Below are 23794 nucleotides of genomic sequence, written 5' to 3' on the forward strand. Positions count from 1 at the left end.
CAGTGACTGGTTAAGGAACTGGGTCCCAATTGTTGTTAATGTCCTGTTCGTCCTGCTCGTCGGCTGCCCACAGGATGCTCTCTTAACGCAAAAATCTGCGCATGTCCTTGTTTCGTCCAGTTTTTACCCCTCTGAGGTGTGTTTACGTTTTTTTTAAGGGTTCACCTTTCGGAGTTGCAGGGGTGTTGGTTTTGTGTGGGCGGTTTGCCTTCGGAAAAGGCAGTTTCAAGCAGTCATAAAGCAGTGCAAAGCAGTTCGAGAGAATAAGCCATAGAAAACTCAACACCACATTCCGAAAATATGGCAGTTAAAAATATTCTTTTTTAATCAGCCACAAAAAAGAAAAAAAATTAAGAACAAAATAATAATTTTTATATTTTACTATAACGGATTGTTTTTCTGTAAGCTGTAAAATCGAAAAAATAACTTTTCGAAAAATATTACAGCAAAAATTTAAGTTTTTTAATGTACATATTTTAATATTTTATTTAAATTGTTTAGTTTTAAAGAGGCTATTACAATAAAAAGGCTACATCATAAACTTCTTTATACTTTTTTCTATAGCTCATCCGCCTGACAAATATAATGATTTTTCTTGTCGGATTGGGAAATGAACATTCGACCGTCGTACATTAAAAAGGAGCAGCGATTTTCTTGACAATAAGAAAGGAAAGGACCACCTAACCTTATAAATTTGGCTCGCTTGCCATTGGAGACCGATCTTAGAGTGCGATCGTCTACCCCATTATGAATGCCCAGCCAGTAAAGTTCTCTACGATCTAGCTTGGCATTGATGTAATCAAACTCTTCTTGACTTTGAAATGTTGCCAAATGGCCTCCCATTTGATTGCAAGCGTTCTCTGAGGTTTCCCAGTCCGCAAGAATATTCTTCTCGATGAAAAACTGTCTCGAATTAATCGTCACTTTCTCGGGAACTTTCTCGGGAACTTTGGCTTCCGGTAATCTGATTCCAGCTAGGGCTTTTTGAATCTCCAATAATTGCTCTTCCAACCGATCCAGCTTTTTCTGTGTTTCATTCCACTGCCGCTCAATTTTGCGATTGTGATCGTAGACAGGAAACAGCAGGGAAGAGCAAAAGGCTCCACATTGAACGGGGGCATTCTCCAAGAGACACACCGAGCTCCTTTCCTCTTGTGACTCGGCCAGGCGAAAATAGTAAATTAAAATAATAAATCCGCAAAAAAAGAGTAGGCTTGACTTGGACATTTTGAATTTGCCGAACCGTTTCAGATGAAGTATTTAAACGAACTGAATTTTAATGGTTGTACAATGTACTTAGACCCTCGAGAATATTTGGGTGTGCTGTTGATAAGCGCTATCCAACGGAAATGGTGATTTTCAGGAAATTCCTTTTCTATATTTTTTATAAGAAGCTGTTTGCAATTATCAGCACCCACAAATTCTAATTTTTATCTATAAAAATTTGAATTTTTTTTAATATTTCATTTATTTTGTGAGTAACTATTTATATGCCGAACCATTTTCGCAACTGGCAATAAAATACAGTACGTCTTTACGTATAATATACAATTAAATATAAAATAAATGAAAAAGAAGAAATCGAAAAAATGAGGCAAACATATCATTACAAAAACAATAAGTATCAGGCATGTAACAATTGTTTCGGTTGTGATCTGATTTAATACACCTTCAATATTTTTCCATGCTCTTGCAACTTCAAGACCAGCACACTCGAGCTTTACCATTTTCTCATATTGATACAGTTCCTTAATGTCAATGAATTTAGTATTTTCCTTCAATTGTTTGGAACTTTCGAACACAGAAGACTCCAGTTCTTCAACTCTTTTTCTTAGACGCATCATCCTTCGTTCATAAGATATCAATGTTGATTCCATCTCGGCAATTTCTTCCCTTAAAAGTAAATTCTCACGTTCTTTAGCCATCAAATCTGACTTCATTTCCACTATGCACGTGTTGTTATCAACCAATTTTGAGACATTTATGGCAGCTTGACTTTCCAAATGCGTCACTTTTTCGCTTAATCTCTCGATGTTTTTTGTATATTCTTTTGTTTCTGATACATTTAACTGGATATCAAAATTCTTTATTTCCATGTTTATGGTGTATGAATCGTTTATTTTTACCAACATATCATTTTCTTCAAAGTAAATTCTTAGTGCTTTTTCAACCATCAATATTAATTCATTTTTTCCATAAGTAATTTGTTGTACTTCCATTTTAAATTATCTAAAAAGAAACTATATTGTTTTTGTTTCGTCACTTTAATTTTATTTCACTACAAGTTTGAACAACGTCCACTCACCAAAGAATTTAACGTTGCTTTGCCGAAGGAAACATATAAACTAAATTGTATTGAGGTACAAGCAACTCTTAAAAATAGATTAACCTTATCATTGATAGGTTATCAGCAATGTCTAATACCCGTTACTTTTAAAGTAAAAAGGAATATTGGTTTTGTTTAAAAGTAAATTATAATGAAAAATTTTATTAAAATAAACGAAATTAAATTTTGTATAATAATAGAATAATAAACATACTTAATTGTAAAAGAAGCAGTTCTAGTTTAAGACACATTCCATAAAAATGCTAAATATAAATTTTTTTAAACCTTCAAAAAAGTACAAATAATTGTAAAAAAAAAGCAGTTCTATTATAAGATTTTTTTCCATAAAACTGCTATAATACACAATTATGGTATAGCCATACTATTTCATTACCTTATTTCTCTAATAATAATCACTCGACTAATATTTAACTCGACTAAAGCGGTTTTTTGTTTTATTTGAATAATTTATTTATTAAATACGAAATATTTTTCTTAATTATAAAGCAGAAAATATACGGACTTATAAATAAAGCAGTTCTATTATAAGACACTTTCCATAAAAATCCCATAATATTACATGGTTGCATTGCCATAATAGAAAAAGCACGCCAGATGGCGCCAGCTATTTAGATCAAAGTAAAACCTCCTTTGCTTTTCCTCTGTTGAACGAACCAATTTGCAGCAGAGTCCTCATAGTTATAGTGGATGACTCGAGGGATGATTGGCCTCTGTAATGGGATCTCTGGTATCTCGGATTTCCAAATTCAGATGGACCTCGTCTTATCAGACGCGCGTGGAAGCTGCTCGTGTGCAGACGTCTCGCACAGCTGCCGAAAAAGAAGGAATCGAGTGCTTAAATCGGGGGAGAAAGTCAGAAGCCACAGCCTGCGGGTACCTGTGCTTTCACCTGTGCAAAAATTAATCACATTCCCATTTGGCAATCAAGCCGGAATCCACTGAGTGGTGGATCAGGAGCCATAATGCTGGCCACAAAGTTCAAGAGCCATTGGAGACGATGACATGGGGCTTTTCACACTCCGAGTCGCGAAAATATATGTGCACAAGCCACAAGTATACATACAGAGACGCAGCGAAGGCAAATCTGCTTTTAGGTCACACAAAAGGCTCTCGCAGCAGCAGCAGCAGGACCATCCGAAACCGAAAAAACATCAACAGGAGCAGCCGAGGAATTCCAAGAACGAACCAACAAGTAAGCCATCAAACGCCGTCCTAGAGTCCCTGGGCAAACTAAAAGGCCCCGTGGAGTTTTCCCCTGAAATACCTCGATTTCAAGGATAAGTTACGCTTTGATTTTATTTAAATTATGCATTTCACTTTTAGTTCAGCCAAAAAGGGTGAAAATCAAAGCCAAAGGTATTGCTAGGGTTTTGAAATCACTTTAAAAGGTGTCTAAAAGTATGCAACAGAATATTTTGAAACATTCAATTTTTAGTGCATATTTTTGTGCGCATTTAAAAAATGTTAATAGGCAATACAGAGTTTACAAAATTTTAGGCAAGCCCTTAAAAATCATCATTAAATATTCTCGACATGAAAACAACTCAAGCGACTAAAAGCAAACACAGAAATAAATGCTTGCGAAAAATGAAATATACATGAAATGCAAAAATGTGGCATTTGGTTTGCATGCATACTTAATTTTCAAAAAGCGTTTTTATCCTTGAATTGTGGAGCGACATAAGGGGTTTGGCATAAGTTCAAAATTCTAAAGAATTTAGACTTTAAAATGTTTACCAGGTTTCTAAAAAACTCTTAAAAAATTAAGGAATCTTTTGTAATTTAGAATTAACTTTTTACAAATTAATTTAACATATTTTTAAATATTTTGGCGTAAAATGTTGGTGAATTATTTTTATGGTAACTTGTTCCCTGCAATTAGCTCAAGTGCCTAGCTGATGAATGTATCATACATATATGTACAAATGTCTAAATTTAAGAAGCTGCAGATTCTCGAGGCAAGCGTGTCAAGTGCCGCACTCGTCGAGGAAAAAAAAGCAGGGACATTGTGGGCCTTGTTATCAGACTTTCGTGCGTTTTGTTCTTTGGCTTTAATTGCGGCTTTGGCCGACGACTCTGGGCCTTTCAAGGAGTGTCGGCCATTCTTCTGGCCATTCTTTAAGCCCCGTCACGCGGTTGTCAGCCGCTTCAGCTATTCTCGTTCTCGTTTTGTTGGCATTGTGCCTTGGATTTTAATTGTTCGGCACTCGCAGGCTGCACCGGTGCTCCATGCACCTTCTCCTCCTCGGGATGCCTCCTCGGGACTCCACCGCCTCATCTGCAAACAGCCGTGAGCATCGCGTAGAGAACGCACGGTGACCATCCTCGGACAACAGGTGGGGCGGTGGGAGTGTCGCCTCTCTGAAATCCCCACTTTTCCATTGCAACTTGTCTATAAAGATATTATGGATATTTTTCAGACAATTTAAATACATTTTAATTGATAATATCAATTTGTTATTACCATTGACAAAAGCCTTGATATGTGCATGCTAAGTCGATTTTGTTTTTTTTCTTTAAAAAAATTTGTACACTTTAAATAAATAAATATTTTATTAAATTAGCTAATTAGCTTAAACAGCACATTTTTTTAAGCAACTTTTTGATGTTTTTTTGGGATTTTGAAGAAGTATAAAATGGAAAGGTCTCTTCGCGTAGCAGGTTCCAAATAACAAAATGCATTCATTGCTCTTTCTTCATTTAGTAATAGTATATGAATGGTCCAATTTCATAAATCAATCTTTTTCACCGAAGAACGTTTCAATTGTTTTGTTGAGAATCCTTGTTAATCCCTTTTTTCCATAATAGGTTGGTTTGTCTTTCATTTTAAACTTTAGAGAAAAATGTATTTCCGCAGAATTATAACCCGGTCTACTCGCCAACTATTTCAATATTGCATTGAGGTGTAAAAAACAAACTCGCCATGAGATAGGTTTTATCAGCAATAGTTTAATAGGTTCTTAAGTTACTCTACTCTAATACTAACGTATAAGATAGTAGCTAATAGATACCTTATCACTGATAATTAATCATCAATGTGTTATACTAGAGCCGTGCATGAGTGAAGTCATGCCCTTTGACTGAAATTTTCAAAAATAGATCAGGGCTCACGAGGGAGTAGAAAAACAATGTTAAGTGCATAGTGTATAGAATTCAGCGAGATTGAACCACAAAATTATGGCCTTTCTCCTTCAAATGAAAATGTCGTTTGAATTATTTCGAAATATGTCGAAATGCCATTCATGCATTTTTTTTACTAAACTCTAAATTCAAATTCATTCAATTCGATTAAACTCACACCCAAAAAAAACTCGATATGAATCGTAGGTCAATTTGACCTTTTTTAAGATCATTTTTAACTTGATATGGGGCCAGGTAAATGTGATATGTTCGAAATGTAAAAAATCTTATTTCTGACCAAAACGTACACTAGTGCGAGCGAGAAAACATGCTTGAAGTACGTCAGTTCGAATTTCGAATCAGTCTTTGTCCCTTCCACTCATGTCATTTTGCTCGCCATATTGATTCTTGCGCTCTTTTTCGAAGTTAGAGAATCTCCGAGAGAGAGAATTCGGCAAAATGATATTATTTAATGTAAATTTATGAATATTTCAGGTAAAAACGATATGAGTAGGAATAACCAGAAAATTACCTGGACTTATCGATTTTACGGCGACGTGCTTTTTTTTGTGTGCACAATATAAATTGATTCATTCACGTAAAACATAAAATTTCGAAATAATTCATTGAATGAATTCAAGCAGGGGTCCAGTTGAAATCAGTCTATTATTTAAGACGATATTACAAAGATATTTTTATTCGTTTTTTTAATGGAAATAATAACAATAACACAATTATAAAAGAATCCCAAAAATATTGACCAAATATTTATTTTCAATTTATTCCGAATAGATTTCGGCAACATTTTTTCTTTTCTTCCCATACAGAACTAACCAAACATTTAAATTGTTTAGTTATATCGGTCAATTTTTCTTCCAGTTGATCGTTTTTAACTTTTAGAGTGGTTATATCATGCTGGTAACGTTTTTCTTCAAGAAGCAGCCTACCAATTTCTTTATTCTTCTCGTTTAGTTGCTGGTGGGTTTCAATAGATACAGCTTTAAGTTTCTCATTTAAAGTGGTAATTTCAGTCTCCATCTTGGCTATGTATTTAATATTGTCCTCCATTATTTTTGCACTTTCAAGGGCAGCAGACTCCAATTCAGCAATTTTTCCTTTTAGGGCCAATATTTCAATATCTGTATCCATCAATTCTGACTCCATTTCGTCAATGAGATCATCCTTATCATTCAATTCTGCGGCATTTATGGCAGCTTGACTCTGTAAATTAGCGACTTCTTCGCTTAATTTCTTGATTTTTATTAGATTCTTGTCAGCTTTTGTTTCGAACATATTGAATATAAATTGATCTTTACTGATTTGCACAGCCAACGTGTAGGCTTCCTCTAATTTTATAAACCGATTTTTGGCATTGAAGAACAACATTATTTTTTGGTTGAGAAAGGTTATTAATTTGCCTTGATCAAAATAAACTTGTTGGTTTTCCATTTCGCATTTACTAAGAAAATAAAATAAATAAATATATACATATATTCCCAAAAATGTAATCAAAGTGACTTACCAATCACATCTACTTTGCTTCGCTCACGGAAATGTAATGAATGCATTGGATTGAGGTGTACAAAATAAAAACCCCCAACAGATAAGTTTTATATGCAATTCGAAGTAGCCCTTGCTCGTAGCGACGCATAGTGACGAATCGCACCTCTACATATACGAATGATCGAGAAACCGATTGATTTAGGACAATATGCTGAGAAAGAAAAAAAATCCTTTCCTGAGTATACAGTTTCTAAACGACTAACTATACAATAATAGAATAATTATTAAATGCTTAAACCTTTTCGCGTTTTTTCAAAATTGTTTAAAAAGAAAAGAAAAGTACCCACAAAAAACACGTTGCGGTTAAAACGATATGCGCATGGTAAATTTCTGGCAAATCGCTTTTAGCATGCTGGCAAATCGCTTTTAGCATGCAATACCGATTTCTCTCTCTCGGAGATTTGAAATAGAGCAAGATAGCGCTTACAGTTACAGAATCATAAGTAGACATCATAATTCTGTAAGGGTCTTATTTGATATCAAAATTCTTGTATGTGAAAGTGCGATCGTTACCACTTTGTTTACCTCGTTGAGAGGTGCTCTTATTTGATTGTCTATAAATTGTATTGTATTTGATAAGAAGTAAGTGACAGGCAGTAGATGATTATTATTATCTATTGTCTTTGCTGAAGATCAATATAAGAAAGACGCAATAAAATATAGTTCAAGAAAAATGTATCGCTGCGGAAGTTTGTTTTATAAGAACTTAAGATCAAAAAGTAAATTTAAACTAAATTAAATTTTAAAATAATCTACAATGTAGTATCGATCATCCAAATCCCCTATTTCAGAATCCACATTGATGAGCGTCGCCTGGGGACGGAGGAATTGAGGAGCGGTCGCGATGCCTTCCCGTCGTTCCGGTGGCGGTGGCACCACCAAGCGGAAGCACTCGCTGGGCAACCTGCGACGTGCCCATCCCGCCTCGGGGGCCACGTGGAACGTGCAGGTGGTGCGGGGCAAGATGTCCTCGAAGTGCCTGTGGCACGCCTGCCGGGCTCTGATCCTGGGCCTCACCCTGATGCTCCTGGGCGCCGGAATGGCCACCTTGGGCTACTATGCGGATCACCTGTCGATGGGATCGGAGCTGCGCGGCAATGTCACCGTGCGGGTGAAGAACGACCTGAAGGGCTTCCATCTGAACAACTTCGCGTATGTGGGACCCATTGTCATGGGCTTCGGCGGCTTCATAGTGGTGGCCTCCTGCGTGATGACCTTCGAGGCCCGCGACTCCGCCGCCAAGGTCGTTCCGGCGAGATTGAGAGCGGGCGGAGGCGGGAGCAGCAAGAATCCCTCGAGGAGCAACCAGGGGAGCTCCGCTTCGCAGCGACGTGGAATGGGTAAATACCTAAAAGAACAGATTGGTTTGGTATTTTTGCTAGAAAAATGCTATTTAAATCACTAGGGGTTGAAAATCGCTGATAAAGGTGTCTAAAAGTATGCTATAAAAACTTGTTGCTATCCTGAAAACTTGTGGAATCTTTTGCTGTTGCATACTTTTAGACACTGTTTTTTAAATTTATTTCATAATCCTTGTGATCTTCTAATATATTTCTTTTAAAAAATATTAAAAAAATGAATATTGTAGTATTTAGCTTTTAGAGACAATTTCTTTCGATCAAGTTTCATAAGAAAATTAAATCTATGTGTCACAAAAATACGGTATAGACTTAATATTAAATATTTCAAATATTTTTTCCTTAAATGAAACTTTACATTCTGGAGCCTTCAAAAACTCTGTTTAACCTAATTTTGAATTTAACAATATAAAATACTTTTTCCCTAAATTTATTGACCTTTTTACAAATTTTGTATTTGATTTTTATGTGAAGGTTTAATCAAAAATTACTTAAAAGAGACTTAAGCTATGCATTTTTTCATTAGGAAGTGCTTAAAACTATGAACTCCCTGAAAAATTGGAAAAAAAGTGGAAAAAAAAACCAAATAAAATATAACTAATAAAAATCTCTCCAAATTCTAGGTGCCCAGTACCAGTCGAGTCGCTGGGACCAGCACTTCGGTGTGTTCCGATCCTCGCCGGGCGATCCTCACCAGCAGCCGCAGACCGCCTGCATTTCGAACACACATCCGCATCCGCACGCACATCCGCAGCAGCCCTTCGATCGCGAGGCACTCACCGCCGAGCTGGTTAAGTTCTCCAGGTCGCTCAGGTAAAGATTTGTGGTTTAAATTACTTACTCAGGAAGATATCACCTCATATTCTTGTATATATATCGCAACTTCACTTATCCAATTGGCTGTTTCTCGCTCTTACCGCCCGCTTCTCGCTTTCCGACATCCGCAATTCTGAAATCCGCATCCGCATCCCGCTTCCGCCAAACAAAAACTAAAAAAAAAACCAACCATCAGTGCATCCAATCGCTTCTGTCCCCAGTGGCGTCGCCTCTCGGGGGCAGGATCCGCTCCGGATTTGTCCGGATCTCATACTACACCTACCAACTGCACCACCAATAACTCAAGTTATCAAAATCAAAACCAGACCACCACTAATTACTACAATTTGCTCTCACTGAACTGTCGTCTGTCGCCGCTGGAATGGGAATTGTATTGCTCGCAACGCCGACATCGTCGTCATCACCACCATCGCCATTCGAATCATCAATCGAATCATGTATCGAATCATCTATCGAATCATCACCACAAATCCTCGAGCAGCAGTGTGCGACGAGTGCGTCAGGTGCGACCTGGATCGGGTCAGAGTTCGAATCCCGGTGGTGGAGGAGGCGGCGGCGGAGGAGCAGGCTCCTCTTCGTCGGCCAGGATTATAAGCAATTCTTCGAGCCTAATCCAAAGGGCCACCAGGGAGTGCTCGCTGCTCCAACCGCCCGCTGCAAGTCGTGTTTACTGGCAGGCCTCCTCCTTCGACAGTGGGAGCAATCCTCCGCCTGGTCTGGGCCTCAGTTCGGGGGCTGAGAAGCGCAGTGAGCGGAACAAGCGATCGGATACCGCGAAGAGGCATGTTTTGTCACGGCAGAAACCCATCGAACAGGAGGAGGCACGCGATCACAGCCGCAGTCCACTGGGACACAGGCGGTAGGTTCAAAATAAGGGAGGAACTTAGTATTTAAGATTAAGATTTAAAAATGAACAAAAGATCAGATTGATATGTGCTGGTTAACTTTATATTTTTTAATATCAATTTGATATGAATAAAGACTTATCTTATTTTATTTTACAATATTTTTTCAAAAAACACTAATTTTGGTATTTAATTTGATATGATAAAATATCATATTGATATGTTTGAATCATAAATTTGACATAAATCATATCGGGCCTTTATTGATATGATTTAAGGTAGAATTGACCCTATTCCATGTCGAATCAAATCCTTAAAAAAAAGTGCCTTATTCTTTTATGATCTGCCATTATTCTCTAAATTTAAAGGACAGCTCTATATATATTCCATTTCTTACAGAAACTCCACAATGTCGGACTCCTCGTATAGCGGCCGCTGGACGGCTCGCTGTGCGTCCATCGCCAGTCGAACATCCAGTATTGAGTCTCGGCGTGTTCAAGTGGATCTCCATAGTCCTGAGGTGATGCCCAAGTCGATTCTACGATCGCCCAAGCGTTATAGCTCCGGTCCCTCGGCCACGCCCTCTGTGGAGAAAGAATTTCGGTAAGATATCGTTTAACATTTCTGTTTCAATTTAAAAGTTAAAAGGATGCTGGTTTTGCCTCAACAGGCGGTTTAAACCCCAGTCTTGATAGCATTTATATTTACATATATATCTAAAGTATTCGCGTTTTTTTATTTATTAATCAAAACATTCTAATAACTAAGTTCTAAAGAACTTGCGTATTTATTGTTTTTAAGAAATAAAGTATTGAAAGATCTAACAAAAGTGTTATATTGGTTGCTCTTGTTCTGAAGAATTCGCGGTCTAATCTTATTCATAAATCAATCTACGGTGCTAAAAACAGAAGAATTTCTAAAGAATTTGCGGTTTAATTTTTTTTAAGAATTCAGGCAACGACAAAACTAATAAAAAAAGTTATATTTTCTGATCTTGGTCTAAAGAATTCGCGGTCTTTTTTTTGTTTTAAGAAATCTTTTTTTTCCTTATTATTTATTTTTAATCAGCTTTAAATATTAACAATTCTTACTTTAATTTCCCTTTACAGCAGCCAGTTATCCGTGTGCTCGGAGCCACCGCCGCCGGTGCGTCAGCTGTCGGGTCAATCCAGCATGGAGCCGGCGGTGCCCGAGGAGAGTCTCGATCAGTCGGAGGAGCAGGAGGCCACCGCCGCCTCGCAGCCCAAGACATCCTACGAGGAGATCACCGAGTTGCATCACCACACGAGCAGTTTGCCGCCGAAGAAGGCGCGTCCCGGATTTTTGCCCCTCGCCCGCAGCGAACAGAACGATGAGGAGATCGAGAGGCCAGTGGTGGTGGCCAATCCGCTGTACAGGAGCAACAGTTCCCGTCAGTTCTACAGACCCAAAAAGGGGGTGCCAAACGAGAGGGATGACTCCGTGTTCTACATACGATCCATGGAGAGGGGATTGGCAGGGAATGGAAATGGTGATGAGCAGATGTACGATTCCCTGAGGGTCATCAATGAGAGGAGGAGCACCTTGTTAAAGGCCGATTCCCAGAGTTCCTTGGGATCGGCGGAGAGGAAGCTGAGTAGCTTTTCCCTGAAAATGCCAGAGATCACAGAGCGCGAGAATTCTATAGAGATTGAAATGGATGCAGATGAGCTGCCTCCTCCTCCTCTTTCTCCTCCTCCACCTCCTCTGGTTAATCCACCTCCAGGCGAAACAACCGATAAAATCCCAGATCATGATCCCTAGGATCTAGCAATCGAACCCACTTCGTAGCGTTTAACCAGCGGCCATCGACAATTACTTTAGCAACTCGATTGATGTTTGTATATGTATTTTTGTGCGTGTGCGTGTCGTTTATTTTTATAGCCCCATAGATCGTATACCTAGATAAGTGTTATATATGATATACTATACTGTATAATACCAGCAATTATCTCTGTGTTGCCTTTCGGGCATAAGCAATCAACTAACGAATCTTCAACGATGTCTATTAACTGGTTTAACTGATGTTATTAAGCAATTAACCGCAGTTGCGATCGAAATAGTAATACATTTTTTATTTAAAAAGAAAAGGTTAGGTGTCTAAAACTATGCAACAAAATATAAATTAAAAGTTGTGTAATTTTAAAGCACACTTTTGGGCATTATGCAATTTGTTTTTCTAAATATCTCAATATATTCTCTTAAGATTCGAAATCAGTTATTATAGTGTCTAACACTATGCTAAAAAATATTAAATTCTATTTTCTAAAGCATTCTTTTAGGCACTCTTTTTAATTAAACTGAAAACTTCATCTAAGTTTTATAATTCTCAACTGGTTTAGGCTTGCTAATATTTTTTTTACACAGATTATGTACCTATTAAAACAATTAATTTTTTTTTATTTTAAAATACAAATTTTAAATATTCTCAAAATGTTGAATATCATAATTACCTCAAATAGTGCTTAAAAAACCCCCAAAAATATTATTTCGATCGCAGCTGTCGTCACTAGTCTTCCTATTGTTAGAATATGACATATATCACGTTATTACTGGGCCTAAATCTTTGGGACCTTCAGGTTCTTATAGATCTACCGTTGTTATCAAAACTATCTATCGGTTACTGTGCGTGTTAATGCTAATCTCTCACGAGGATGTGTAGTCACAACGATCTTAAAACGAGGGCGAGGCCAAAAAATACCCTGTAAAAAGTACAATCAGCTTATAGTAAAGACTGATTAGGCAAATTGTTTTACGAAAAATTGGTCAACAGCGAATGGAAATGGTAAACAAGTCAATGAAAAGCAAAGCAATCGGAACACGGATTATGTTCGAATCGATACACACGATAATTAGTTTTACGCTCTCAGTGTTAATACCCCACATTACAATTACATTTGCATTACGAGTACCTATATTATACGATTATATCTGATATCTGAGTGTTTATTTGTAAGCCAAGCAATTACAAAACGTTTCTCGTTCCATAAGTGTTGATAAAATCCCACAGAAGCCCAAGAAAATTCAAATTCAAAACGATGGATGGTTAGTTTTAATGCAAGGCCGAAAAGCGAAACCCTGTTGATGTGCAGCGAATTTTGGAATAATGTTCATTGCATGATAAATATTGCATAAATAAAAGCAAACAATGTGTGTCTAATATTTGCTGTTTATTTTTGGGATTTTTATTGGGTGAAAATATTTATAAAAACTTATCATAAATCGTGTACAAATATTATGGTATTAAAAACAATTTGATTGATGATTTGGATGGCTTAAATTATTTTAATATTAATTATTTTAATAGATTTCGGTTTGCAATATATGTTTTCAAAACTAAAAAAAACAAGAAAGGAAGCTAGCTTCGGCCAGCCGAAGCTTATATACCCTTGCAGATCATTCCTATTAATTAACAAATCGCAAAAATGTTCAATTTTCTATTATTTCTCATTAATTTTCCGATCGTTCCTATGGCAGCTATATGATATAGTCGTCCGATTTTGATCAAATTAAAATTGAAATTCGGAAATATTTAAAAAGAGTCATATCCTAGAGTAGAAGATAATACAATAAAAACCAAAGAAGCTAGAATTTATTTCCTATTACTTTTCCATTAATTTACCGATCGTTCCTATGGCAGCTATATGATATAGTAGTCCGATTTATTAAATATTTAATTCGAAATTGAGAAATATTTAAAAAATAACATCCCCAAAAGTAGAAGGTAATATTTCAAAAAACACCGAAGCTAGAATTTTTTAACGTTTTCTTTTCCGATCCTTCCAATGGGAGCTATAAGTTGTCCGATCCGGTTGGTTCCGACATATATACTACCTGCAATAGAAGAAGACTTTTGGGAAAGTTTCCGATAGCTCAAAAACTGAGAGACTAGTTTGCGTAGAAACAGACAGACGGACATGGCTCTCGGAAACGTCTCCTTCACTGCGTTGCAAACTTCTGACTAAAATCATAATACCCTCTGCAAGGGTATAAAAACATTTACATTTTTATTTTTTGCGAAATGGTATTTCTCTCAAAATTAATCATACGATATGTATGCCAGTATACATTTAGTCCACAATGGTTATACCCGTTACTCGTAGAGTAAAAGGGTATACTAGATTCGTGCAAAAGTATGTAACAGCTAGAAGGAAGCGTTTCCGACCCCATAAAGTATATATATTCTTGATCAGGGTCACTAGCCGAGTCGATCTAGCCATGTCCGTCTGTCCGTCTGTCCGTCTGTCCGTCTGTCTGTCTGTCCGTCTGTCCGTCTGTCCGTCTGTATGAACGCTGAGATCTCAGAAACTACAAAAGCTAGAAGGTTGAGATTTCCCACACATATTCTTTGGCTTCCTACGCAGCGCAAGTTTATTTTAGCCGAGCGCCACGCCCCCTCTAACGCCCACAATCGCCCACTAACGATTTTAAAATGGGTCCTGCGCCCACATCTTTAAAGATTTCCGAGAAGTATAAATGCAATTTTGTTGTGTATATTTATACCTATCGAAATGTAGAAGACATTTTTCAAATCGGACCATTCATTAAAAAGTTATACGCAATCAAAAATTATATATCTATCTCCCTCGCACTCCCCTTAGCTAAGTTACGATTATTAGTCGGGACACCAACCCGACACACTCCCTTTAGCTGAGTGACGGGTATGAGATAGTCGGGACAACAACCCGACTATAGCGTTCTCTCTTGTTTTCTTTTATGTCTTTTCATCTTTTGTTTCTGATAAACATATAGTTGTATCAGCTAAAAAGAGGACGAGGGAGGTGGCGCCCCCTAGCGGCTGTTTCTACTAATAACTAAACAAACACAACTAAACTAATAAGAAAACAAAATCGCAATAACACTTTTAAAAAATGTATATACATGTGGGTGCCAGGCACTTTTTAGAGTCGGTATTTGTTTATGCACTTTTAATAATTTAGTCAAAAAAATCTTTGATTTTGTCCCAAAACGACCGTTCATAACGATTTTGATTATAATGAGGACGTTGCTTTAGTAGCCGCATTTCAACATCTTGATAATGTAACTTTCTTTCGCATTGAACTAATTCCACATTTAGCTTTGCAATTTTTGTATCTTTCTCACCCAGTTTTCTATTTAAAATTTTAATCTCATTCTCCATATCGCCTATGCACCTATTATGGTACTCCACTGTTAATGAATCCTGAACAGCGGACTTTCGTTCATCCATATTTTCCTTTAGACTCGACATCTCCCGTTCCTTAGCCTTCATTTTAGACTCCATTTTGGCAATGCACTTATTCTTATCTTTCAACGTAGCCTCATTTCTGGCAACTTGATTTTCCAAGTTTTTCACCTTTTCGCTTAGTTTTGTATTTTGGTTCAAATACGAGTCATCTTTTGATTCGAATAAATCTAATTGAACTTCAGATTTACTTATTTTCACATTTAAAGTGTAGGTATCACTTAATCTCATTATTGGTTTTTTTTCACTAAATAGCTCTATTATACAATTTATAAGGCCTGTGATCAAATTGTTTAGATTAAAATAACTTTCTTGGACTTCCATTTCAGATTTACTAAAAAATTTTAATATTTAAAACTTTTATTTCCTCAAAATATAAAAGAAGGTGAACTTACCAACCAATTTAATTGCGTTTTTTTTATTTAACGATGAATAGTGAAGAAGCCATCGACTGCATATAAGTTAACTATTGTCAGCAATTTATAGCAATATCAAATTGTTTTGATTTAAATAAACTTTTGGCGAAATGGAATCGCATTTACTAAAAAATTAAAATATTGAAAGTATTATTTCCATAAAAAATAAAAGAAGGTGCACTTACTAGTATATTCTACTGCGCTTTGTTTAATGAACGATGAATAATAGAGTAGCCCTCCACTGCACTATTATCACTTAACTTTTATCAGCAATTTATTGCAATATCAGCAATTGTAAGTTACTATCGATATCCAGTGGCGTCCCCAGGATTTAGTTGAAAGGGGTAAGGTCTCTAAAATTATTCTACAAAATGTTCAGCAAATTTTGAAATAACGTTTATTGCATTATTAATATTGCATACATAAAATCAAACAAAGTGTGTCTAATATTTGCGAGTTTTTTGGTTTAATTAATGAGGAAATAGTTTAATAAATGGGGGAAACTTATCATAAATCGTGTACAAATATTATGTTATAATAATATAATAAATGTTTTATTAAAAACATTTTGATTGTGTTATTTGTTAAATGTGTTATATTACATATGTCTTAGATCACTGGATAAGAAGTAAGTGACTCGCAGTAAATTTTTATTAATATCTATAGATAGCACCAGTTACCCATTAAAAATCAACGCCTGAAAACCGAAATTAAACCGCCCTATCTTTTTGGCGTTGCCACCTTGAGCACTGGACTCAAACTATCGTTAAGACCCAACCGATAGTTGCTGACAATTCCGCTACGTTATACGTAACGCCTCTTACGTTTTGGCCAAAAGTCGCGCATCCGCAGCGGTCACACTGTCCGAGTAGAACATCGATGTTCGCAAACATCAATGTTTTCGATGTTTTCAATAAGAACATCGAGTGAAACATCGGTGTTTTACAAAAATTATTAATATTTTGTTTTTAAATAAATCAGTAGAATAATATAGCCCAACTGAAAAACTTATTGGGTCGTTCCCTTAATTGCTGAAATTTTTTGTTGAATTTTCAACAATTCAGCAATTCATCAGTTTAGGGAATCCCCCTAAAATTTTCAACAGCCCCGAGGCTGTTGAATTGCTGAAATTTCTGAAAGTTGACTTTGTATGGAACAGCTAATTAACAGCTGTCCAAAATTCATCAATTCAACAGTTTAGGGAATCCACCTAATGTTACAATTTCATCGATTGTCGCCAAAAAACATCGATGTTTCTAAAAAATTGTAAAACATCGATGCATCGATGTTTCCATCGATGTTTCTCCACCTCTATGTCAGAGGAACAAAAAAAAACACCGCGGCCAATTTGTCATAAAAAACGCTCGTTGGCCGCTCGAATAAAAAAAAGGATCGCGAAGAGAGAGTGCCGTCTGCCGGTGACCTCTAGCCACGGCCCCGTGACCCGTGACCTGTGACCCCGCGAAATCGCCCGCATCGGCGTTAATTTGCAGCCGCAGAATTTGGAGCAGCGTGTAAAAAGTTGCGGAATTATCGTGGCACCGCGCGGAGAAAGAGAGACAAGGAGAGAGAGAGCAGCAGCGGAGAGAGCGAGCGAGCGAGAGAGAGATTGCCGCACGCATAAAATATGATCAAATTGCAAAATTGATTTCAATTGGCCACTCAACAAAAGGTACGTTCGATAAATCTCCCCACCCCCGAAATGGGCACCAAAATAGCAGCCAAAAACCCGGCAAACCGAATTTACATAAACTACGTGACTCCGAAACTCCCCTTAACCCTAGAAAATACTCGAAAATCGCAGGCTTTTCCAGCTAAAGTTATTTTCCAATTTCTTTCATTCGCCCTGCGTTCGTGTGTGTGTGTGCGAGTGAGTGCGTGCGCGTCTGTGTGTGTGTTGTGTTTGGCAGAGATGAGTAATTTTCAAACTGCTAAAAAACTAGAGGAAATTGATCTAAATTAGATATTTCAAGTGAGAAACCCTTTAAAACATATCAAACTACTTAAACCCAGTGATTTACCCTCCCTTTATTTACCTTTTAAGCCAGTGAAACGTTAAAAATAGCCCTTTGAACCTGTTACATTCGTGACCGATATTCTCGTGAGCCGGCAAATCGTTTCGATTGCCCATCTCTAGCGGGCGGCGTGTGGCACCACACGAAATTTACCCGAAATTACGGTTTAAAATCGTCTGTAGTTGGTTTTATTTTTATTAAATTCCGTTTTTGAAGTGTCTGCCTTTTCGGAAAAGCCCCCTGGAAAATCGGCAATCGGCATTTTCCATCTCTTTTGCTCTGTTTATTTGATTTTCCTATTACACCGACAGCAGCTGTGCGGCGTTGCCAGATGGTTTGAGGGGCTGCGGCACGCGGAGTGGCGTGAATTGGAAATCGCATCCAATTAGAATTTAACCCGTGTAAAAAAAGAAAAAAATTAAATGGAAAATGTGCTTTGTTGCTTAATTGTATTTATAATTAATTTTCATTTGTGAAGGTAATTTACTGTATTTTTGTGGAAAATGAACAGCTTCTGCTGGATTTGCTCATCGTTTATCCTAGAATTTATTTTAGAATTTTTAGTTTAACAAATTTCTTGAATTAAAAAAAATGTTTTAAAATTGTTTTACAAATTTGCAGCATTTTCTAGTTTTTGTAATATTTTCTATATATTATAAATAAATTTTGAAAAATTACATAAGTACCAACTAATAACTCTAATTGGAAAATCACTAACCTTAACTTAAAATTGTTAAAATTGTTTTTAAAGTTGTTAAAAATATGTAGAATTTGTTCAGTTATTGCAATATGTTCTTTAAGTGTAAAAACATTTTTAAAATAACAATTTCCAGCAATCACCAACTAACAACTGTAATTGGAAAATCACTAACCCTTACTTAACATTAACTCTTAACCCTAACATAATTTAAAGTTTTCCTTGAAAAACACCACAAATACTAATTAATTTCTTCTCTTATCCCTCACAGCAAACAGCAATTTCAATGTTTGGCGCCTGCTGCGACTCTTGAGACTCGTTTAAATCTGCCAATAGAACCAATTAAGGATCTGAGCCAAGTTCCGCCCTCTCTGGCTTTTTGGCCATGGCGCAGCAAACGCAGCCGCAGTCGCAGCAGCAGGCAGCGCCGTCCACTTCTACGACGGGATCCTCTGTCGCCGTCGCAGGAGGAGCAGCATCCTCTGGAGCAGCAGCAGCTGTAGGAGGAGGCGGCGGTGGAGCAGCCACGCCCATCTCAACGCCATCAACGCCTCAGCCCGCTGGCGTCGTGAGCAGCGGACCCAGCAACAACAATAACAACAACAACTTGGTCTCGCCCTCCGGAAACAACAATCTACTGACGCCCGTCCAGGCTTTCACTCCGGCCGGACAGCCCGTGTACAATCCACCGGTCTACATGTCCGCCGCCCACGGAGGACCGCACCATGGTGGAGCCCATTACCCGACCATGATCCCCGCCCCGATGCCCAGCAACAATGTCTACGTGAACAACGTCACTGCCAATGTCAACCTGCATGGCTGGACGCACGGCGTGCCCACTTACATGCCGGCCGGAGGTCAGCATCACTACATCGGACATGGTGATATGCCCCAGGAGCAGGTGCGTCTGGGTCTGGGAAGGATTTGTATTTAATTTCATTTATTTAAGGGTCGAAAAACGTAATTAAGCTACTTTAAATGGGTTTGCATAGGTGCTATCTTTCAAATTAGGCATTTCCCATAATTATAAATTAAGTTGTGAGTGTTCTGGTATGAAAATCATAATGAAAAGTTAATATTTCTGCAATCTGCATTCATTGTGCTTAAAATGATATTTGAAACTAACCAAGAAAAACCCAAAAAAACGATATATTTTACTTCTAGTCATTCTTTCAACCCAATTCATTCAAATTAAGCCTGTACTTTATATAAAAACTATATTCCTAGATGACTTATACATGAAGAAAAGTAAAATTTTTGCGATCGGTCTTTAATATGCATAGGAGTTCATTTAAAAACCAACTAGAAAAATCTTAAAACCATTCTACAACTCAAGTTAACTTGCGTACTATACAAAAATTAAATACTTTAATTATAAATTAATCTTTTTGAATTTTTAAAGTCAGAGCTATGAAGTAGATACATTTTTTGATCTGTATTCAATAGTTATTGATTATAATCATATAAATTTATTTGAAATAAACTACAAAAAACCTGAAAACCATAAAAATACCAATATTTACCTCGCTTAGTCATTAAATTATATAGTTATTATAACAATTGCCCTAATTATTTCACTAAAAACTAGACTAAACTCTTGTAATCCTAATTAATAACCTCCCAACTTAATAACCCCACCAGGGCAACAACGTGATGCCGCATCTGCAGCCGCTGCCCATCAACTTGGCTCCGCAGGGCGGCTCCCCCAACCCGCACACTCCCGGAATGGGCGGTGGCCGGGGACGTGGACGCGGACGTGGACCGCGTGGAGGCGGTGGACCGCGACGCAACGACTACCATGGGCCACGTCACCTGCAGCAGCAGCAGCAGCAACTGATCAGCCTGCCGCCGCAGCAGCAACTGCAGCCGCCACCGGACGGAGCCAATCCCGGCCTGCAGCTGCAGCCGCAGGATCAGATGGGCCAACAACTGCCGCCGCCCGAGGCGCATATGCAGCACCTGCAGCAGTACTATGCCGCTGCCCCGCCCACCTACGCCTACGGCTATCCTCCGCCCTACTTTACGCCGCAGCACGCGAGCATGCAGCCTCCGCCGAATCCCACTGCTGCCCAGCAGGCCACCGGAACACCGGTTTTCATCTCCGGCCCGGTGATGTACAACCCGGGTTGGTTCAATCCCGGCGGCTACATTTACCCCATGATGCATCCGGCCGAGTATCAGTACGTTCCCGAGGATGCCGGCCAGCAGGGAGTGGATGAAAGGGTCGCCCAGCCGGATCCAGGAATGACACAGATCTGGCACACGGCTCCCATGTACGCCGAGGATTTCGAAGTGCTGCAACAGCAGCAGCAACAACAGCAACAGCAGCAGCAACAGGTGGCCGTGCATCCCAATGGAGGCGATGAGCTCAACCACAACAGCTCCTCGCTGCCCTCGTCGGAGACGTCGAGCATGCTCAGCCCGAGTTACCCCATCTACGAGCCGCAGCTGCACGAAATGCAGCAGCAAATGGGCGTGATGCAGATCTACGACGACGGCCAGATGACCGCCCTGCAGCCAATTCATCCGGGAGCAGGTCCAGTGCCCCAGGTGGGTCTTGCAAAAGGAGTAAAATAATTATAAATAATTAGAGCCCTGAATGAATTTTAAATTTTTTGTTTTATATGAATGAATTAATTAGAATTTTGAGTTTAATAGAATTAAATGAATGAATGGCATAAATTCCCAAAATAATTTAAACGACAATTTCTTTTGAAGAAGAAAGAGCCATAATTTTGTGATTAAATCTGCCTGAATTTTATTTACTATGCAGTTAACATTGATTCGTTAAAAATGTTCCTCTTTTTGTTCTTAAAAGAAAGCACAAAAATCAAAAATCATTCAATTCGAAATGAATTACACATAGAATTGAATTAAACAAATCAAAAATTTCATGGCTTACTATGATAGAACAAAAATTGAATAATTCACGCAGGGCTCTAATAAAAATGTGTGATAATCAAAATAGAGCTATTATTTTTTGTTAATAATTATACTAATAATTATTTTGTAACCCCAATAGTACGACGATGAGCTCGCCGAGTGCGGAGCTCCGCCACCTGGCGCCATCCCGGTGGCCTGGACTGCTGCCATGCCTTTGCCGCCGGATGCCGGCGTTCAGCCCGCTCTGCTGCCCCCGCCGCCGCATCACATCTTGCAGCAAACATCGCCCGTGCTAATCGAACAGGCTCAACCTCCTCCGCAGCCACAGCCAACGCCCACTCCTCCTCAACAGCAGCAACCACAACAACCGCATCAGGAGCAAATGGGTAAGTGCTCCCGTGCACAATATTGATTAGTGATTCATTTGGGTATTGCAATTCATAATTCCAGCTGAGTTGCACTTTGTCTAATTTCTAATTTCCTTTTTTCCATTATTACCCCGCTTATAATCTCGTTTTGTTCGATGCCAGTTGATAGCGAATAATTATTCATTGGATGAATGAAAACTTTGACTTTGAACAGCAGTTGATTAATATGCATATAATTTCCACTTTAGCTAAATCATTAGAATTATCTGTCTTTTGTAGGTCAACGACTTTTCTTAATATTCTAAAATAATCTGAGAGCTGATCGTGTGATAATAATGCTAATAGAATTTAGGCTTCAGAAACTTATCAGTAAAGGAACTTCAATATTTCTTGTTAGTATTTGAAACTGAGTTTATTACTTTTTTTATCAATTTTGAAATACTTCGATAATTAAATTCTAATTATTTCCAATTTAAAGATATTCGGAGTGGTTTTATCTATTGTATACCCTTTCTAATGGGAACTTAGTTTCTAAGTTCGATTTATCATCTTGTTTTTTTTTAAGCAATGGCCCCAAGATAAAAATTTTTCTTTATCAACTTGGAAAATCTTCCAAAATCTCTTGAAAATTATATTGTAATTCCCAGTTCAAATATATGTTGAGTGGTCCTATCTATTGTATATCCATTCTAATCAGAACTTCAGTTCACAAATCTAAATAGAACCACATATTTATCGGTATTAAAAAAGAACTTTCGATTTAACTTCTTATTGTTTGGAAGCACTTATTAACTTTTTTATATACCTATAAATTATTAAAAATCTCTTGTCTTTCTAATACTTATTCCCAATTCCCTATATAATGAGAACATAAGTTCACTGATCGTAATAGCACCACACATTATCGTCGCTATAGAATAACTTTCGATTTATCTTGTTATTGTTTTGAAGCAAGGCCCCAAGATAAAGCCAACAAGAGCAGTTTGCGGACTTTCGACCCCCGCTGTGTCCAGAGTATCTGGGGTTCGTGAGGGCTACGTTCTTGCTCTACACTTATTTAATAGCGTTTTCCATGTTGTATTTTGGAATTTGTCATGGCGTGCCTTCGATAGCTTCGCTCGCCTGCTGGCCCTCGTGTTTATATGCAGTTTTTGCTTACTCTTGCCTTTCTTTCACTCTATATATTCTCTGCTCTCCACTCTGCTCAGGTGTCACCCGATATATATAGCTGCAAAAGTCTCGAGGGGGACGGAAGAATCGACGTGTGTTGATGTCAACACATTTTGCCATAGTTTCTGGCCCTTAATTATTCGGACTGCCTGTTGCCAGGCCCCCAATTGTTTTTGGTTGCGATTTTTCTTTCGTTTTGGCTTTGGGTTTCAACGCTCGTGGAGCCTCCAACAGGTGTTGAACTTGTGTTGCTGCCACCCATAAAATCACCCACCCAGTATTTCTAATCAGCACACAACACAAGTGGCTTCCGTCCAGTTCTTTGTTATTATTTTTGTTTGTCCGCTGGCTGTGCTGTGTGCATTGTTCACGCTTATCAATCGAATTGTCTGGGAGGCGTACTGGTATTCGGATTCGGATTCCAAGTGGAAAAGCCGGAGTTGGCATCCCTCTCGTAATTGAGTGTGTCATGTGTGTCGGGTCTCCAAAAGGGGGGTTCCTTTTTTCATCTAAGCCCAGGGGCTGGGTCTATTCTATTTGCCTGGTGTCATGCTTAATTGCTAGACAAAAGGCCAAATGGGCAGGGAAAAAGAGGATTAAATGTGTGACTATTGAAATTTTTAGTAGAACTTTTAGAGAAGAGAAGTTCGCTAGGTAAAATACAATTGAAAACTGAAGTTTATAAAATAGATGATGGATTGGTTGTTGATTTCTTTTATAAATTAATTGAAACTTAGGTTAGGTGAGATAATAATATGATAATAAATAGAAAAAATTATTAAAGAAATAAATTCTTAAAATTAAAATATTTTTCTTATTTTTTTATAATTTTAGAAAAATTAAAGTAGAATAATTGAATTTAGAATTATTCAAATTACTGGAATCAATCGGAAATCATTTTACATTATTTTACAACAGCTGTTATTGTTTTTT

The 23794-nt window shown here is 37.9% G+C and overlaps 3 protein-coding genes and 1 long non-coding RNA gene across 6 annotated transcripts in view; 2 read left to right on the forward strand and 2 right to left on the reverse strand.

Moving 5' to 3' along the window:
- Positions 1–558: 558 nt before the first annotated feature.
- On the reverse strand, positions 559–1227 carry LOC108055348 (accessory gland protein Acp29AB-like). The gene has a single exon (XM_017138659.3). The coding sequence runs from the start codon at positions 1225–1227 to the stop codon at positions 559–561; it is 669 nt and encodes a 222-aa protein (XP_016994148.3).
- A 1903-nt stretch (positions 1228–3130) lies between these two features.
- Positions 3131–12072, forward strand: LOC108055364 (uncharacterized). Of its 2 annotated transcripts, none has more exons than XM_017138679.3 (6): positions 3131–3539; positions 7822–8370; positions 9012–9201; positions 9401–10084; positions 10470–10673; positions 11180–12072. In XM_017138679.3, the coding sequence occupies exons 2-6, from the start codon at positions 7875–7877 to the stop codon at positions 11850–11852; spliced, it is 2247 nt and encodes a 748-aa protein (XP_016994168.3). In that variant the 5' UTR covers positions 3131–3539; positions 7822–7874; the 3' UTR covers positions 11853–12072. The 2 variants fall into 2 exon arrangements, with proteins under 2 accessions (XP_016994168.3, XP_070071744.1); XM_070215643.1 differs by having other exon boundaries at positions 9707–10084.
- LOC138913028 (uncharacterized) lies at positions 6222–7125 on the reverse strand. Its single transcript, XR_011418600.1, has 2 exons — positions 6990–7125; positions 6222–6926 (listed from the first exon to the last, which is right to left on the reverse strand). It is a non-coding gene; the product is annotated as an uncharacterized lncRNA (long non-coding RNA).
- A 4976-nt stretch (positions 12073–17048) lies between the features above and the next one.
- Usp10 (ubiquitin specific protease 10) overlaps positions 17049–23794 on the forward strand; it is a 29567-nt gene continuing 22821 nt past the window's right edge. Inside the window, exons 1-4 of one of the 2 annotated variants that reach the window (XM_070214661.1) lie at positions 17049–17400; positions 18712–19341; positions 20082–20990; positions 21463–21709. In XM_070214661.1, coding sequence (XP_070070762.1) covers positions 18826–19341; positions 20082–20990; positions 21463–21709 — 1672 coding nt within the window. In that variant the 5' untranslated portion in view covers positions 17049–17400; positions 18712–18825. Of the gene's footprint in view, positions 17401–18017; positions 18222–18711; positions 19342–20081; positions 20991–21462; positions 21710–23794 lie in introns of those variants that run through there. The other variant, XM_070214662.1, reaches the window with a different exon arrangement.

The sequence above is a fragment of the Drosophila takahashii genome, chromosome 3L (genome assembly GCF_030179915.1).
Source record: "Drosophila takahashii strain IR98-3 E-12201 chromosome 3L, DtakHiC1v2, whole genome shotgun sequence".
Classification (NCBI taxonomy): domain Eukaryota; kingdom Metazoa; phylum Arthropoda; class Insecta; order Diptera; family Drosophilidae; genus Drosophila; species Drosophila takahashii.